The following is a 17,119-nucleotide window of genomic DNA, read 5'->3' on the forward strand; positions in this document are numbered from 1 at the left end:
AACAGCCCCCCTCAAACTCAAGGAGGTTAGACACAAACCAACTTGAGTTTGGAGAGAGTTACAAAACAGAAAAATAAACTGATAAATAAAATAAAACAGGATAGGAGACACGGTATGGTCGTGTCAGACCGTTGTAGCAGACAGTTTACGGGGTCATGTCGGACCGTTGAAGCAAACACTGTGTGGTCGTGTCAGATGTAGAAGACAGTTTACGGGGTCATGTCGGACCGTTGTAGCAGGACAGTTTACGGGGTCATGTCGGACCGATGTAGCAGGACAGTTTACGGGGTCATGTCGGACCGTTGTAGCAGATTGTGAAAATTGTGATGGTGCACCAAGGGGGTGACTTAGGGAGTGCGCCATGAGCGACTTATACATGATACTGTGTATAACCCCCCCTCAAACTCAAATAGGTGTGAAGAGAAAAACCTATTTGAGGTTGAAAAGGGATTGATAAAGCTGACCGGTGTAGAAGACACTGTATGAGTGTGTATCAGAAGAAAATCTCTGCTACCTTTTTTCCTTCTGCAATCTAATTTTTCTCAACAATGGAAAGCCTAAGTTTCTATGTTGGAGTGATAGGCAACATCATCTCAGTTCTTCTCTTTCTTTCTCCATTAGGAACATTTTTGCGGATTGTGAAGCATCGATCAACTGAGGAGTTTGAGAGCTTTCCATACATTTGCACACTGCTAAGCTCATCTTTATGGACTTACTATGGAATCACAAAGCCTGGGAGTTACCTTGTTGCCACTGTTAATAGTTTTGGAGTCGTAGTTGAAGTCATCTATGTATCATTGTTCTTACTATATGCGCCTCCAAGGATGAAGGCTAAGACTGCAACACTAGCTGGGATTTTGAATATGGGATTCCCAGTTGCAGCAATTCTAGTGACTTATTTGGGGATGCAAGGAGATCTGAGGATTGATGTGATTGGTTTCATGTGCGCTGGCCTAAATGTAGTCATGTATGCTTCACCTCTTGCTGCCATGAAAACAGTGGTGATGAGCAAAAGCGTGGAGTACATGCCATTCTTTCTCTCATTTTTCTCCTTCTTCAACGGAGGCATTTGGACTTTCTATTCTGTCCTTGTACAAGACTGGTTCCTTGGAGTACCAAATGCAATTGGATCTCTTCTCGGAGCAACTCAGCTGGTGCTATACGCGATTTACAGTAGATCTAATCCATCCAAAAGTGTATCTGATAATGATGATGATCATCTGGAGGATCAGGATGCATGGCTACATGAGCACCTCCTCCCCTCTTCTAGTCCATTGCATGACAAGAATGAAGACTAGAAACCTAACTCACATCAGAAATAGCTAATTGCAACAAAAGAAAAAAAGGGGGGGGGGAAGAAGAAGAAAAGTTCTCATAGTAGAAAGTACAACTATATCATATATGCCTTTTCATTTATTTTTCATTTCCATTGTGTGTATATAGTGATATGAGAAAGGGGGAGAGATTATTAATTAGAAATAGATGAAGGGATTATGACTATGTTTGGATCAATAATTTGAGTAAAAATTTGAAGGAAAAAAAAAAATTGAAGAGAAAAACCTATTTGAGGTTGAAAAGGGATTGATAAAGCTGACCGGTGTAGAAGACACTGTATGAGTGTGTATATTGGCTGCCCAAAAGATATACATGGATGTAGATATCGAGCCCTCAAAAGTCGTGCCCTCAAAAGGTGTGCCCGCACCCTCAAAAGGCGTGCCATCAAAAGGCGTGCCCGATTCATCAAAAGGCGTGCCATGAAAAGGCGTGCCAGGTTGTCGGCGTCAAAAGGCGCGCGATGCGCGTGGCTGTCTCTGTGTCATGGTCTTTATAAACCGAAGCGGAGGAGGCAGAAACTGAGACAGAAAAACTGAGAGAAACCTCTGAAAAATTCTTCATTTTGCTGAGAAAGAGAGGTCGTTTTGCTGAGAGAGATAGTCTGTAACACTCTGTTGCTGTTGCCCAGAAAATGGCTTCGTCGTCCCGCGGGCTGCTCACCCTCTTTCCCGACCTCAACGAGTCCACAGGAGAGAGAACTGGTGCGGTGGCCAGTGAACCGCAACCAAACACTGCTGGGTTTGCTCCGCTGAACTTTCCGATGCGGTCTGTGGAGCAAAAAATGGCGGTGCAGTCGGATGTGGAGGCCAATCAGTATACGTTGAAGACATGTGTGGAGTCCATGACGGCGGTTACAAATCTGTCGCACCGGCTGCAGAGTAGGACAAATGAGGTGCAGCAGTTAAACTCCCAGCTGGCTCTGCTCCAACGCATGTATAAGGATGCGCGAGCAGAGATAAGCGTGCTAAGGGCAGAAAACAAGGAGCTGAAGCGAAAGGCCACCGTGATGTTCCGATTTGGAGGTCCGCCATATGCTGCAGTGGAGGAGTATGGGGCGGTGAACGTGCTCGGTGGACAAGGAAGTTCCGAGGTAGCACCGTCAAGAGCCGCCCAGGATGGAGGCAAGAAGAAGAGACCTGCAGCAGAGTAGAGAAGAAAAATCCTGCTGTGGATGTGGGTGTGGTGTTTGTGTTGGTGTGTGTGTGTTTTTTTTTTTTTTTTTTTTTTTTTGTGTAAAAATGTGATCGGGGTTGAACCCTGTCATGAATAAAAGATGGGCTGTTGGGCAAAGTTGGAAATTGTTTTTTTTTTTTTTTTTTTTGTTTGGAAAGAATAATAATAATAAAAATGTATTAATGGGGAAGAGGCAAGTCCCGTCGGTGTGTTTTTTTTTTTATTATTATTTTTTTTTTATTTTAAGTTGTGAAAAGAAGGGAATCGAAAAATAAAATAAAATAAATAAAGAAATAAGGGGATGGTGAGGAAATGATGAAGAAAAAGAATAAAGGTGGGGAAATGGGTCTGAAAAAAAAAATATATATATAATAATAATAATAATAATAATAATAATAATAAAAAAGAATGGGACAAAGTGGGAGTGTGTGGAGAATTATTATTTTAGAGGATGAGGTATGGGCAGCATGATGATTATGGCTTTGTTTTGGGGGTGTGAATGTATGGTGTGTGGGTTGGTGCCGAGAGTGAAGGGAGAGATGTGAGGAATCTGTGGTCAACTTAAAGAGCAGCCCCCTGTTTTGTTTGGTGGTTCTTCGCTTTCAACTAAAGAGAGAACCCACCCTAGCCCGAGAGAGCACAGGCCGCCGCCGCGGGTGTTGGAACGGAAAAAGACACAGGAACGGGGGGGCCAGCGACGATTATACAAGCGGACCGCCTAGGGTTCGGCCTGAAGAGAACACCAAACTGAGCCGAATCAGAGCTTGAATTGCGAATGGAACAGTTGGCTGTGGAAGCAGGTGCTTGGCAACAACGGACCAAATACAATGAAAGCATGATTAGCACCCTTCCTTACTATCTTTACTTTGTGCAAAGACTTGCTGAAGATTGAACTTAAGGGTGTGTGACAGTGAGGTTGACGATACGGCCTCTTGCTGCAATGGTCGTGCTATTGATTTCCACCTTCTTTGCAAGCAGAACAATGAAAGGAAGGGGTTGATGACTTGTAAGGTTTGTAGAGTTAATGAAGTTTGCATGCTTGTGTTACCTTGTAAGCATTTCTGCTTGTGTAAAGCATGTGAGAGTAAGCTTAGTCTCTGTCCCTTGGTTGAACTTGCAGAGAGAGAGAGGGAGTGAAGGCATGTGTAGATGTCCGGCGGGCGGCCAAGGCGAGACTGCCGCCCGCCGGTGAAGCAGAATTACTAGCTTCTTAACTTGGCTCTGATACCATGTAAAACAATTTGATAGAAAGAGAATAAATTGTATGTATTATGACTGATATCTTGTATTGAATGTTGTGTTGTATTACAAGATTGTTGTATATATTGATATTTTGTTATGTTTACAATGATCAAATATATAGAAGAGAAGAAGGTAGTAGGTGAAGTGGTAGGGGATGAAGTGGAGGTGGTAGTGGTAGGTTAGGTGAGGAGGTGAGTGTGTGTGGTAGGTAGTAGTGGGTTAGGTTTAGTGGGTTTAACAAATTGATCTAATAATTGTTTGTGAACATACAATTTTATCACTTTTATGAATAATATTACAATTATGAATAATCAACAAGACACATGTGAGTCTAAAAATTGAACAGACTATATTATCAAAATAAATCTCATTATGGAATACAAGAGTCTAACAACACAATCTAATTATTGAAACGACATCAATCATAACATAATTTAAATTCCACAGACAACGTAATAACAATGAATCATGCATCAAGATATAATACATATATATATATATATATATATGTGTGTATGAGTACCAAAATGATTTGTCTCGTATGATTCTGTTAATCAAGTTTGCACTCATCCAAACGTCGTTGTCTTATTACTTAAAAACACAAACGTGAGCTAGTTAGTGGGTGTGTGCCGGAAACCCCTCTGATGCCTAAGTCAGACAATAGACACAAAAGCTCTGTGAATTCAGGAGTATGAATTGCAATACCTGGAGATAGGTGCTGTCATGAGTTTTTATAGATTTCGTCTGGTATAATCCTAGTAGGACTCTAATTCTCCTTAGCAGAGTTCTCTTAGGAGTCGTATGCCCAAGGATAATTCTTATCCTTAGAACACTGTCATCACTGTAAGCCAAGTGAGATGAAAAACTCTCTACTCAGCTAGCTATGCTCAACCGAGCTACCATATTTCGGTTCATTGCTGACTGCACCGCGTGTCAGTCCTCCATATGAACTGTGTCAAGCTAAGAGTAGCTTGGTCTCCTTCTCTTGTCTGGTAGTCTGCTGACTAGGCCCTAATCCTCCGATCGGCCCATCATCCGTTTTGCTCAAGATTAAGGTGCCTGAGATCTTTCTCGGCCCATTGCGCGGCCCAACCCTCACTGAATGTGTAATTCAGCTCGGCTCAATTTAATCACACAAATTGCCCTCTCAATATATATATATACATAGATATATTATTGGGTGTAAATAATGTACTAGGTGATAATATCAATAGTACCTTCCATCAATTACAAAATAGTATGTCTCACATGTTGTTTTTCAAGTATCAATATAAATCAAATAATGCTACATTATCAGTTATATAAATATTAATTTCACTATCTAAACCAATCATAATGGAAAAAAAATGGTACCATATATGTCAATACCATGAAGAGTATGCAATAATAAACTTAGGAAAATGATTAGTAAAAAGCTGAATTAGAGTAATGTAACAATAATATTTTAAAAATAATAAGTCAATTTGATATTTTTTTATTTGAAATGAATGAATATTCCGTGTAAATTTTATGTGATCATATATATATATATATATATATAGAGTATTGATAGAGACCTCCTCCAATCACCACCCCACAATCCCCCACACACACGTGGCGGATGGTGATTGAAGGAGAAGGGAAAAAATAAAAAGTAAAAGAAAAAGTAGCTAATCAAAAAAGAGAGAGGGTCAAAAGGGGTGAAGGGAAACGGGGTCTTAAACATTTTTGATATATATATTTATGGAGAGAGAGAGAGAGAGAGAGAGAGAGTGTGCGCAGTGATGGATGGTTGTATTGTACTGGGTTGGAATTGTTGGGTTGGACAGACTAGAGAAGCAGAGGTATCGGTTCCAGCTGGATGGAATTCGATAAAATGCAAGCTTACAAGAAGAACCCCGTGAAGTCCGCCCCAACAAAATTTCACAAAATTTTCACTCTCTCTCTCTCTCTCTCTCTCTCTCTGTCTCTCTCTCTCTCTCTCTCTCAACCACTACCATATGTACTTTGCTGTTGTATGATATGTGACACTTACTAACAAGTAAAACTTTTTCCCACCACAATAGTTTACATAAATTACTCATAATTATATATATTAAAATGGAGTCAACTTAATTTATTTGATTAATTGAGTGAGAGATAAAGTGGGTACTAACAATTTCCTTTTATGTAATTTTATTAGTAACAGTGCCACGTGCACATACCGTCAGTGCACAAAACTCTCATTAAAGTAAGATTTGAAAAGGACAAATCTTATTTTTAATAAGAATGTTTTGAGATGCCACTAATTTGAAGTATGTTTAGTGTTTGGTTCACATGTAATATTTTGTCCATACTGACTCTTTCTCGAGAAAAAATTATACTATATTACCAAATTTATAACGTTCAACTGAGTGAGTGAGAATTAAGGTCAATTTCAACAATTCCTTTTGTGCATGGGGCTAAAAAGTTGATCCAATGACTCTTGCTAAAACAAGATTTGTAGAAGGTAAGCTCTATTTTCTCAGAGAATGTGTTTTGAAATGTCACGTTGGAGACGACTATATAATTTTTTTTTCTTGAGGAAGCGTTAATATGGACAAGACAGTATATGTGAGATTTAACATTAATGACAGCCCTGTTTAAGAATTAATTATTTTAATTGATTTTTTAACTTTTTATGAAAATACATATAAAAAGTAAAAAGAATGATATAATAATTTATAGTGACTTTTTAATTTTTTAATTATAAATCTAACTTCCTAAATGAAGTGGTCAATTTTAGTGTAAATTTTACATGACAATCAGAGAAGTCGAGGACTCAAGGATGCTTAAAACAAACCATTACATTTCCATAGTATAAATTAAACATTGGACTTGCCTCTAATGCAAATCCTCACAACACTAATTAGAAATGTGAACAAAACAAAACAAACAAGCAATAAAAGGTAAACAGAAGAAGACTAACTGAAAACAAACCATAAAATCACAGCCCCAGAGTTTTGAATCGATGCCAGGGATGACATCCAAATCTAACTGCTCTCTTAGCACGAAGCGATCAATTGCTGAATCTAATCTAAACTTCTCATCACTTCAACAAAAAAAAAAAATTTTTTTTGCTAGAAATAATTGTATGTTTTCTGTATGTTATTGTTGTTGGTTGAGGGAGTGAATAGGGGGTTTGTTTGGGTGTTCCCTGTTTTGCGGGTAAATTTTGCGCGGAAACTTCCTAATGAAAGATAGAAAGTGATTTTTACATACAGCCAAAATTTACTGTTTCATGACTTTTAACAGAGGTTAACCGTTTGTTTTCCCAAGCATTTTGACATTTTCTTTGTAACTTTTCTGTTTAGCACTTCTAGGAAAATTGAGCATTGGATTAAAACCTTTCTGTGAAATGTTTGTAGTTTCTGCAGAAATTGATGAACCATTGTGTAAAAATATGAACAACTAATTTATTTAAAAGTTTAAATTGTTAGAAAAAAATCTTAATTATTATATTCAAAATGGCCATAATGTATTGCCAAACTTTTGATTTGTTTGATTATAATTATCAAGTCAATGGAAAGATTTGAAAACAAAAATTTCACGGTCACTGAATCCATCTAGAATCTAATCAATGATTATATCCGTAGTCTTTGTAGTTTGCCTCATGTTAATTTTGTTATTATAATTCTAATTGCATTAATTTTACAGTTGAATTTTTTATATTGTGTCAATTTAGTCTAATTATTGATAATAATAAACTTCTAAAAATTAGACTAAAATTAAGGGGGCAAAATAGTCTATTCACTAACTGAGGTGATAATGTTCCATTAGAAATGATTTATTCCTTTTCAATGGAGCATTTTATCTTAGATTTGTGTTTAATTTCTTAACCAATATTGTTATAAATTGGACTAAATTCTCACAATATAAAAAACTAACAAGACAAAATTGATATTATTAAAAACACAGAGCAAATTGAACAAATTATAGGACCAAGAGTATAATTTGCCTTATTATTATTGTCTCTTATGCTGTGTTTGGTTGGAGGATTTAGGGAGGGACTTGAAAAGGGAATCGGAAAAGGTGTGTGAAACTATGTGAAATTTAGGCATATTTTATTCTCATTTCACCTACCTTTTGCATTTCCCTTTTCAAATCCCTTCTTAAATCCTCCAACCAAACATAGCATTAGAGTTATCCAAATTATATGCTAAAAGATTAACCAAGTATATGTGCAGGTAGCGACAATAAGTAATGAACAAAATTAACCATTAAAAATCAACTACCACAGCCTTATTCTGTAGATATGGTACTTGAACGACAGCAATATTTCACACTCGTTTTGTCTTGTTTCAAATGTAGTGGAATATTATTATAGGGGAAATAATTACAAATCAATTTAGAGAGTAGCTTTTTTTTGTGCAAAAAAATCACTGTAAAAGTTACACTTTCACCTTTTAGTAAATAATTTCCTTACTTCGTACTGTCTTGTAATTTCCCCAACATTATAACACGTCAAACTAGCAGCAAAGATATATGTACAAAATAGTGTATAAAAATACCTAGAAAAGTAATTTACAGTTCAGATTCAACTCATATATTGTGGGGCTAACCTTTAGAATGAATTTTGATTATACAAAGAATTTTCTTAATATATTTTTATGCACAAATTTTGTGAACATAATATTACTATTTTTTATATTCACCGCACACACCCCTCTCTTGTGGCAAAACTCCTCTTCATAAGTCGGCCAAATATGAAAATATCATAAGTATTGGCTAGGTAATAAAGTTTGAACACAAAACTCTTCCTGATTAAAGGCCCAAATTATAAATGTCAAAAAAAATATTTCTTGTCTGAAGGTCTACAAAAAAAAAAAAAAAAAAAAAATTGACCTTGTATATAGACCCCCCAAAAAAAATTCTCCACTAAAGGCTCCAATAGTAGAGGTTATAAGTAAGCCTCTAAAATTTTATTTACTAGAATAGAAAATTAAATTTTACATAGAAATAAAATATAAAAAGTTAACTTATACAACCTGATATGTGAAAGAAGTGCCAAATACAATCTCAACATAAATCACAAAATGTTGCACAGCTTTTGGATTAAAGCAAACAATTACAAAGATTTACTTCCTAGAAGGAAACCAAGCTTGTAACATTCATTTCTTTATTCCCTCTTCCTCTCATGCCTCCATTTCTGTTGCCTCCTTCCAAAAGTTTTGACAAACCATTCATGTTTCCTTGTGGTCAAGGTGTGTCCAATAACCAGACCAACCACAAGCCCACTTCCAAAACCCGTACATATGATAATCCAATCAATCTTACTTGGGAACTCTGAATCTTCATTTTGTTCAAAGAATGAAGGTGGTGGTGGAGGAGATGACTCTGAGTCTCCACATTTCTTCGACAAAGGGTTTCCACACAATCTTAAGTTCCCCTCGTAGGAGTTGCTTTGAAATGTATCAAATTGTTTCCCATGTGGTATGCGCCCGGTGAGATGGTTACGCGAGACATTGAAAAATGAAAGGAAAGTGAGCCGCGTTAGTTGCTGAGGGATCTCTCCAGAGAGCTTGTTTTGAGAAAGGTCGAGTGATTCAAGATTTGTCAAGTTTCCTAAAGATAAAGGGATGGAACCAACAAGAGCATTGTTCGACAGGTTGAGCAACTCAAGCCCCCTGAGATATCCAATGCATTCTGGAATTTTCCCTCCAAATTTGTTGCTTGAGAGATCAATGGCATTCAAGAAAGTTTGAATCTTGTCATACGCCATTTGTATGCCTTTGTTCGTCATGGTCAATGAGTATTCGTAGTCGTAATTCCATTGACGCTTCCAAGTTTGGTAACTTATGTTGGCATGCATGTATGTTAGCCGGCCCACCTCGACTATTGTCATTGCTTTCCAAGTTTGGAAGTATTCTAGCGGCAATTCACCTGTGAAAACATTGTAAGAGAGGTCAATAATGTGCAAATGTGGGAATTCTAAATTGAATTTCGGACTCCCAATTGCACCATAGAATCTGTTGGATCGCAAGATGAGAATCTGTAACCTTGGAAGAGCTCCCAACCAAAAGGGGAAAGTGTCCTCAATCTGATTGTTCCCAAGATTGAGAATCTCAAGTATGGTACAACTTGCCAATGATCTTGGCATCTTCCCCTGTAATTGGTTTTCACTCAAGTCGATCATCCTCAGTGTGTTACCTTGTTGGAATGTTTGAGGAATGGTTCCTTGAAAGTTGTTGCCTCTTAAATTCAAAACAGACAGAGATTTGCTAAGGTTGCCCAGACATGGAGGAATTTTCCCACCCAGGTTGTTGTCAGACAAATCAAGCCAGTTTAGGGAAGTTGCACTGCAAAACTCTGCTGGAATTTCTCCACTCAATTTGTTGTTTGAGACATCATAAGAATAAATGGATAGTGATGGAATTGAGAATTTCCTCAAGTTGCATGAACGCAATTCTAAAACCCTCAACTGCGGCAGAGTTGTGTTAGTGGTGTTTTTGGTCATCACAGTCAACTTGTTTTCGGATAGTACGAGTCGAGTGAGATTTTTTAGCTGATAAAAAATTTCAAGCTCCACCGTGCCACTGAGTCTATTGAAAGAAAGATCAAGGAATTGAAAATTTGTGAGGCGAGAGAATGAACTTGGAATTGGGCCTTGCAATTGATTGTATGAAAGGTCAATCCCACGTAATTGGGATTGATTCATAAGCTGAGATGGAATTTGACCGGTTAAATGATTGGAGTCAAGGATTGCAATAGAGAGTTGAGTTAGGTTTGCAAGAGACAATAGGATGGAACCGTAAAGATTGATTTCAGCAAGGTCTAATTCAGTCAGTTTAGCTAGCTTTCCAAGCCAAGGCAGAGTACCTCTGTCGAACTTATTGTACGCAAGTGAGAGAAAATTGAGTTGTGATAGGCTTGCCATAGAAGGAATCTGACCTGTAAACTTATTAGATTTAAGGCGAACATGGGTGAGCTCAGTCAAATTACCTATCGATGCTGGAATGGAACCGGAGAACTCACATTCAGTGAAATCTAACACAATCAAGGAGTTAAGATTCCCAATTGAATATGGTAGATTACCTGAAAAATTGGAGGAAGCAAGTCTCAATTCCTTGAGGGGAATACTCTGGTTAAATTCAGGCAAATAACCGGTGAGATTTTGATTGTCACGCACACTAAGAACTTGCAGCTTATTTAGGTGGAATATATCTATTGGGAATTGACCATACAACCCACAGTTTCTGAGAATGAGTGATGTCAAAGAAGACAAATTGGCCAAAGTATGAGGCACTGCAGAAGATATGTCCACGTCACTAAGATGCAGCATTTGTAAGCTAGTTAAGTTCTCAACTAAGCTACTGAAACCGGGCTTGTGAAGCTTCAATCGATTAAATGAAAACACAAGTGAAGTCAACTTGGACAATCCTAGGACTTCTGATGGGATTTGGCCAGAAAAGTTTGAAGCCAAGAGGTCAAGACTTGTCAGCCTCGAGAGCTTGCTAATTGCAGATGGGATTTTAGAATCATTGAAGTGGTTGTCACCGAGGTTAAGCCTCTGAAGGTGAACAAGGTTGAACAGGCTGCTACTTGAGTTGATAGAGCCGTAGAGAAAACTGCTACTGAGGTTGAGGCTAATCACATGGCCAGAGTCCTTGTCGCACTCAACGCCATCCCACAAGCAACAATCACTATTTTCTCCATCGAGCTTCCACGATGCAACCTTTGGATAAGCAGAATGCCCGGTAGAAGCAAATTTCTCAATTGAAAAGCTCTGCTTGAAGAGTAACAAGGCGGTGCTCTCCTCTTCCTTGCATAGTAGTGGTTGCATAGGAGAGGAAGAGTTAGTCACTTTAACAAGATTAGAACACTGGACTAGGAAAAGGCAGAGCCAACATAAGGACATGGAGAGGTACGAGGATGATCCCATATTTTTTTCTCTCTCGGATGAAACATTGAGATATATGCGAGGGGCCTTTTAAAGACATGATTCAAGTCCTCACAGATTGTAAATGTGAAACAATCTCACGCAATGTGTATGGCTTAGAGATTGAATAATTGGAGAGACCAATCTTCAGTACCAAATGGTGCCACGTCAAGATTTTTAACAAATCAAAAATTCATATGTAATACTAGCAGTTGACCTGTGTAATGTATGTGCTATTTTTTTTCAAAAAATATTTGATTATACAATATGTGTTATAAAATAATAATTAATTAAAGTATGATTTTAATTATTTATTTTGATAATATTGGCGCTATCGTTTTATGAAATTGTTACTTGAATATTTATATATATTAATTTTAGTTAAATTATTTATGTATTTTAATAATTTTAGTTCTATCGTATTATAAAAGTGTAATTATCATATAATAATTTTGTATGATATATGTTAAATTATAAAATAATAAAATAAATATTCATTTTGATATTAAAAATAATACTTAAATTAGAAGAAGAATTAGTACCATAAAATTAAAAGTAATTCTAAGTATTTAATTTTCTTTTATATTCATTTGGAAAATAAAAATATGTAGAAATATAAATTATATAAAATTTAAATATAAATATGTTGTAGTTGGATTATCATATAATAATTTTGCATGATATATATATATATATATATTTATATATATATATATTAAATTATAAGATTGTAAAATAAACACTCTTAGTTATATTAAAATATCAACTATATAAAATAAATTCAACAACGACTAACGAAGAAAGAATTACATAAAAACATCTAAACCCAAAAAGGAAAAAAATAATGAAAAAATCCAAATGATAGATACATCTCAGTGTGTGAAGTGATTAATCATCTATAACAAGATATTAAAACATAAAAGAACTTACTGTTCAACAATTGAAAAAGTAACTCGAGCAGTGATTATATAAAATAATATAGGAAATGAAGTATAATTTCATATATTGAATTACTATAAAATTTAACGGCGCTGCTTGAGGGCCCGAATTTCGGGGCTCGAATGCCCCGAAATTTCCACTTTAGGTAAAAAAAAAAAAAAAAAAAAAAGGAAAAAAGAAAGAAAAAAAGAAAACAGTTTCTAAAAATGGAAATTAGGGGCATTAGGGGCAAATTTTTTAGGGCCACCAATCATTTTCCAAAATTTAAATGTCAAATCCATAATATCAAATTGATATTAGGTATGGAATAATGCACGGAAAAATAAGAAGAAGAAAAAAGGCAATTTAACATTAAAAAAAAACGTAATACCTATAAAAGAATTAAGAAGAAAAACGTGAAATGCAAAATTAGTATTGGATTTGTGGATTATCTCAATTTAGCATGAAAAGTATATGAAAAAGAAATATTTGTCAAATAGAGTCTGATAATACAGTTTGTCCCAATAAATGGATCGGACTGGTCCAAGCTCCTCAAGCCCACGTCCAAATGATCAAGCTCACCGGATAACCTGCAAACAAGTTCAACGGGGAACGGGGTACTCCCCCAGTGAACCCTCCGACGAGCAAGTTAGGAAGAGAAGTAGAGTGTAGACGGAGAGATTAGAAATAGAAAAACTTAATCTTCTTCTTGTCTTCAACGTTTGCTTATATCCTTTGGTAATCATTTCATTGTCCCTTCCGACCTGCCCTCCTCGCCGAAAGTCTATGCTGTAGCTTACCTTGTTCAGGGTAAAGGGGTCCTGTTCCGACGGAGAGGTGTTGTCGTAATAAATGCTGTGATGGGCTGCATTAATGGTGATGTGCAGTGACAATAACTTTGCAGATCTTTGTCTGCTGATGTGGCTCGTCCTTCACCTGCCATGTGTCTGAATGACATTGGCTCTTTATGCCATGTTAGATTCCAGCTGTTCTGGACCTCACTGGTTGGGTTATGCATTGGGCTCCAAGTGATGGGCTTGGGTTGTTCATAGTGATTTATGGTCTTATGGGCTTATACACGTCAGTAGTCCCCCATTCCCGAGTGCAGCTTTAGTCCAACGAAGGGAATACTAATCAAGAAGATTAGGGTGTTAGGGATTGGCGGGATGGAGGTCGACCGGTAGGGGGGACCGAGAGGGTGAATCGGCCGGGAGGTGGTCCGATCGTGCAAGGTGATCGAGTGGAAGGGCCGACCATGAGGAGGGTCGACCGTGAAGGTTGACCGAGCGGGAGGGTCGAGTGGGAGGGTCGGCCACAAGGAGGGTCGACCACGAAGGTTGACCGAGCGGGAGGGTCGAGCACGAGAAGGGTTGAGTGGGAGGGTCGGCCACGAGGAGGGCCGACCGCGAAGGGTGAGGTGGAGGGGCGTGGGGCTCAAGAAGCGGCGTGTCACGTGGTGATTTGAAGGGGAAAAGACAGGGTAAGGGGAGGAGACAGTGGATCGTGGTCGTACACGTGGCAACATCTTGCGGGGGGAAATTAGGCGTTGGATCAGAAATGAAACGATAGGTCATTATGGGTGTTGAAAACACATTTTTGGCGGATGATTTGAAAAGTTTTCAAACTGGCGAAAATTAATTAGGATCCTTAGAATACGGGCAAACCGTGGACTTTTGGCATTATTCGATTCACCTACTTGTTTACGAAAAATCAAAATATTCCAAGTGTAAATTCCTTTGTTGCTCACGATACACCTCTACAACACTTTTTCAATTTCCTTGCACCTGCATCCGAAACGATTCGCAGTCATACCATAGAAATGGCCCAAGAAGAAACTACGAATGTCAGGGTGGATCCACTTGGTGACGATGATGCAGTGGAGTTAGCGCAGCAATATAGGATGGAGAGGGTAGGGGAGTCGGTGGTACGATCCCATGGTTCCACCATGATAGCAACTCCAAAGCCAATCAGCCAAGCAGAACCAGATCACTGGCATACAAAGGCAGATAGATCAACGGTTACTGCAGTGGATTTGGAGGCTATTCGCGAAAAATACCAGGTGCCTGCTGAAATAGAGTTATTGTTGTCGATGTCGACGGAGAGGCCATCCGACGCCAGGCCAGGGGAGTTTGCCCTTTATGAGGAAGCATTGAAGGGAGGACTGAGGCTGCCCCTGCCGCAAGTGGTGGTAGATGTCCTGAATCGTTTGGAGGTAGCGTCGGGCTAACTAATGCCCAATGCGTGGAAGATCTTATTGGCCTGTGCAAGTGCGTGGCCGAAGGCGTACGAAGGGGCGGCCATGACAGTAGATGAGTTCTTCGCATGTTACAAGGCCTTAGGGCAGCAAGAGACTTGGTTCACTCTGTAGGCAGCAGCAGGGAAAGGGCTGGTGGCGGGACTGTCGTCGTCGATCAAGAGGTGGGGACCACGGTGGTTCTATGTGTCTGCCAGTGGAGGGGTTGGAGTGTGCACCATTTGAAAAGTGCCCACCAAGTCTGTGGAGCCAAAGCTAGGAGCAGCAGCAGAGGAGAGGGTGAAGAGGGTCGGCTTCGTTTGAGGCAGGGTTGGGTCCACAGCCGAGCGGTGGGAATCTCGACTGAGCGGAGTTGGAGGCAAAGAGGAAGGCTCAAAAGGCGGAGGATCAGACCATCCTTGCCAAAGCCCAAAAATTCAAAGAGTCTCAGGCAGACCGACCGCCAAAGCCGGTTGCAAGGGAGAGGATTCGACCTCGCCCCAAACCTTTGGGAGAAAAAAACTTAGGTGAATTTGTGCCACGACCGCCAGGAAGAGGAGATGGAGATGGAGGTGAATTTGTGTCTTTGAAGGAGATGGAGGTGTTAGACTTAGTGAAGAGGAAGAGGAGAGTGAGGAGGAGTGAAAAAGAGCCTGCCCAGAAGAGAAAGAGGGAAGCGATGGCAGAAGAGACTAGTATGGCGAAGGAGGCAGAGGGGGGGAAAGTGGAGGAGACCCCAGGAAGAGTAATTGCCCAAGAAGTGGTAGACATTGCCTCAGAGGGCATGGAAGTCATTCCAGTAGCGGCGGCGATCGCCGCAGGAGTCGCGAGGGTCGCCCCCAAAGTGCAAGTAGAATGTGGGGCAACTAGCCCTGAGCCAAGGAGGGAAGAACTGCCCCAGGGGGGTCCTGCACCCCGAGGAGGGGGAGTCAGTCTGACTACTGCGATCTACCACGCTCGTGCAGTGGCTGGGCGGCTGGAGGGAGAAGAGGGCCAACTAGGGCAGGGGCAGAGCGCCTTGTGGGGATAGTAGAAGAGGCAGCCTTGCGTTCAGCAGCCAGATTCAATGAGGCTGAACTGCTAAGGGGGTTATGCTCCGCTCAAATGGAGGTAACCACCTTAGCAAGGGCTCTGCTGAGGAAGGCAGGTGCTGCAAAACTCAAGGCAGATGAGGCCAAGACTCAGCTTGCAGAGTTGATCACACTTTGCAGCCCTTATCCGTTCGCCAAATGGGGGATCGACTTGGTCGGTCCACTTCCCACCGGCCGAGGCCAGACCAAGTTCGCGATTGTTGCCATTGATTACTTCACCAAGTGGGTAGAGGCAGAACCCCTTGCCACCATTATCGAGCGGAAACACAACCAAGTTCATCTGGCAGTCGATCGTTTGCAGGTTTGGCATCCCTCAGGCCATCGTCTCCGACAACGGAAAACAATTTGACAACGCCAAGTACAGAAAGTTCTATGCCGACCTCCAGATTCAACCATGTTTCTCTTCCCCCAGTCATCCCCAGGCCAATGGCCAAGTTGAGGTCACCAACCGTTCTCTCCTAAAGATCATCAAAACTAAGCTAGAAGCTGCTAAGGGACTTTGGGCTAAGGAACTACCGAATGTACTCTGGGCTTACTGAACTACAGCTCGGACTCCCACTGGGGAAACCCCTTTCCGCTTAACATACGGCGCTGAGGCGGTTGTTCTAGTAGAAGTCGGTCTACCTACTCCCAGAGTTTTACATCCGGATCCAACACTAACCAAAGAGCTCCGTCGGGCAGACCTGGACGTAATTGAAGAACTCAGAGAGATCACCGCTGTCAGACTTGCCTTATACCAACAGAAAATGAGAACACACTACAACTGCAAAGTCCGACCAAGGGAGTTCGCTGTAGGGGACCTTATCTTGAGAGAAGCAACTCTTGCCACCAAAAATCCGATTGAGGGTAAACTGGCAGCCAAATGGGAGGGACCTTACGTTGTGAAAGCCCGACCACGTCCGGGCACCTACCGACTTCAAAACATGGAAGGTTGAGACCTCCCCCACCCTTGGAACGCTGAACACTTGAAGAGCTACTTTCAATAAGTCCCTACTGTTGTATTGCTCAGGTGTTATATGTCACGTCCCAAGCTCCGTGACAACGCCGCACACTCATTTAAGTGAGCATGCAAGGCTAAGAGTCCAACACATAACTATCAATGTAAAATACTCCAATCAAATCCTTAATTATCATAATACTAAAATCCATTAACAAAACAAATCATCCAAGTACTTAAATCATAGTCCTACTCTCGGCACTCCCATATGTAAAAAAAATCCCGCGCAGCTCTACTCTTCAGAATCTGAAAAA

The 17,119-nt window shown here is 39.9% G+C and overlaps 1 protein-coding gene and 1 pseudogene across 3 annotated transcripts; one reads left to right on the top strand and one right to left on the bottom strand.

Moving 5' to 3' along the window:
• Positions 1–497: 497 nt before the first annotated feature.
• LOC145797500 (bidirectional sugar transporter SWEET17 pseudogene) lies at positions 498–1,559 on the top strand (annotated as a pseudogene). Its single transcript, XR_014339041.1, has one exon. The product of XR_014339041.1 is annotated as a bidirectional sugar transporter SWEET17 pseudogene (transcript).
• A 7,084-nt stretch (positions 1,560–8,643) lies between these two features.
• LOC114260268 (receptor-like protein 6) lies at positions 8,644–11,706 on the bottom strand. 2 transcript variants are annotated; one of them, XM_082884731.1, is made up of 2 exons: positions 10,783–11,705; positions 8,644–9,630 (listed from the first exon to the last, which is right to left on the bottom strand). In XM_082884731.1, the coding sequence occupies exons 1-2, from the start codon at positions 11,627–11,629 to the stop codon at positions 8,867–8,869; spliced, it is 1,611 nt and encodes a 536-aa protein (XP_082740857.1). In that variant the 5' UTR covers positions 11,630–11,705; the 3' UTR covers positions 8,644–8,866. The 2 variants fall into 2 exon arrangements, with proteins under 2 accessions (XP_082740857.1, XP_028056152.2); XM_028200351.2 differs by having other exon boundaries at positions 8,644–11,706.
• Between the last annotated feature and the right edge of the window lie 5,413 nt (positions 11,707–17,119).

The sequence above is a fragment of the Camellia sinensis genome, chromosome 8, assembly GCF_055761805.1.
Source record: "Camellia sinensis isolate YWXY chromosome 8, ASM5576180v1, whole genome shotgun sequence".
In the NCBI taxonomy this organism is placed as follows: domain Eukaryota; kingdom Viridiplantae; phylum Streptophyta; class Magnoliopsida; order Ericales; family Theaceae; genus Camellia; species Camellia sinensis.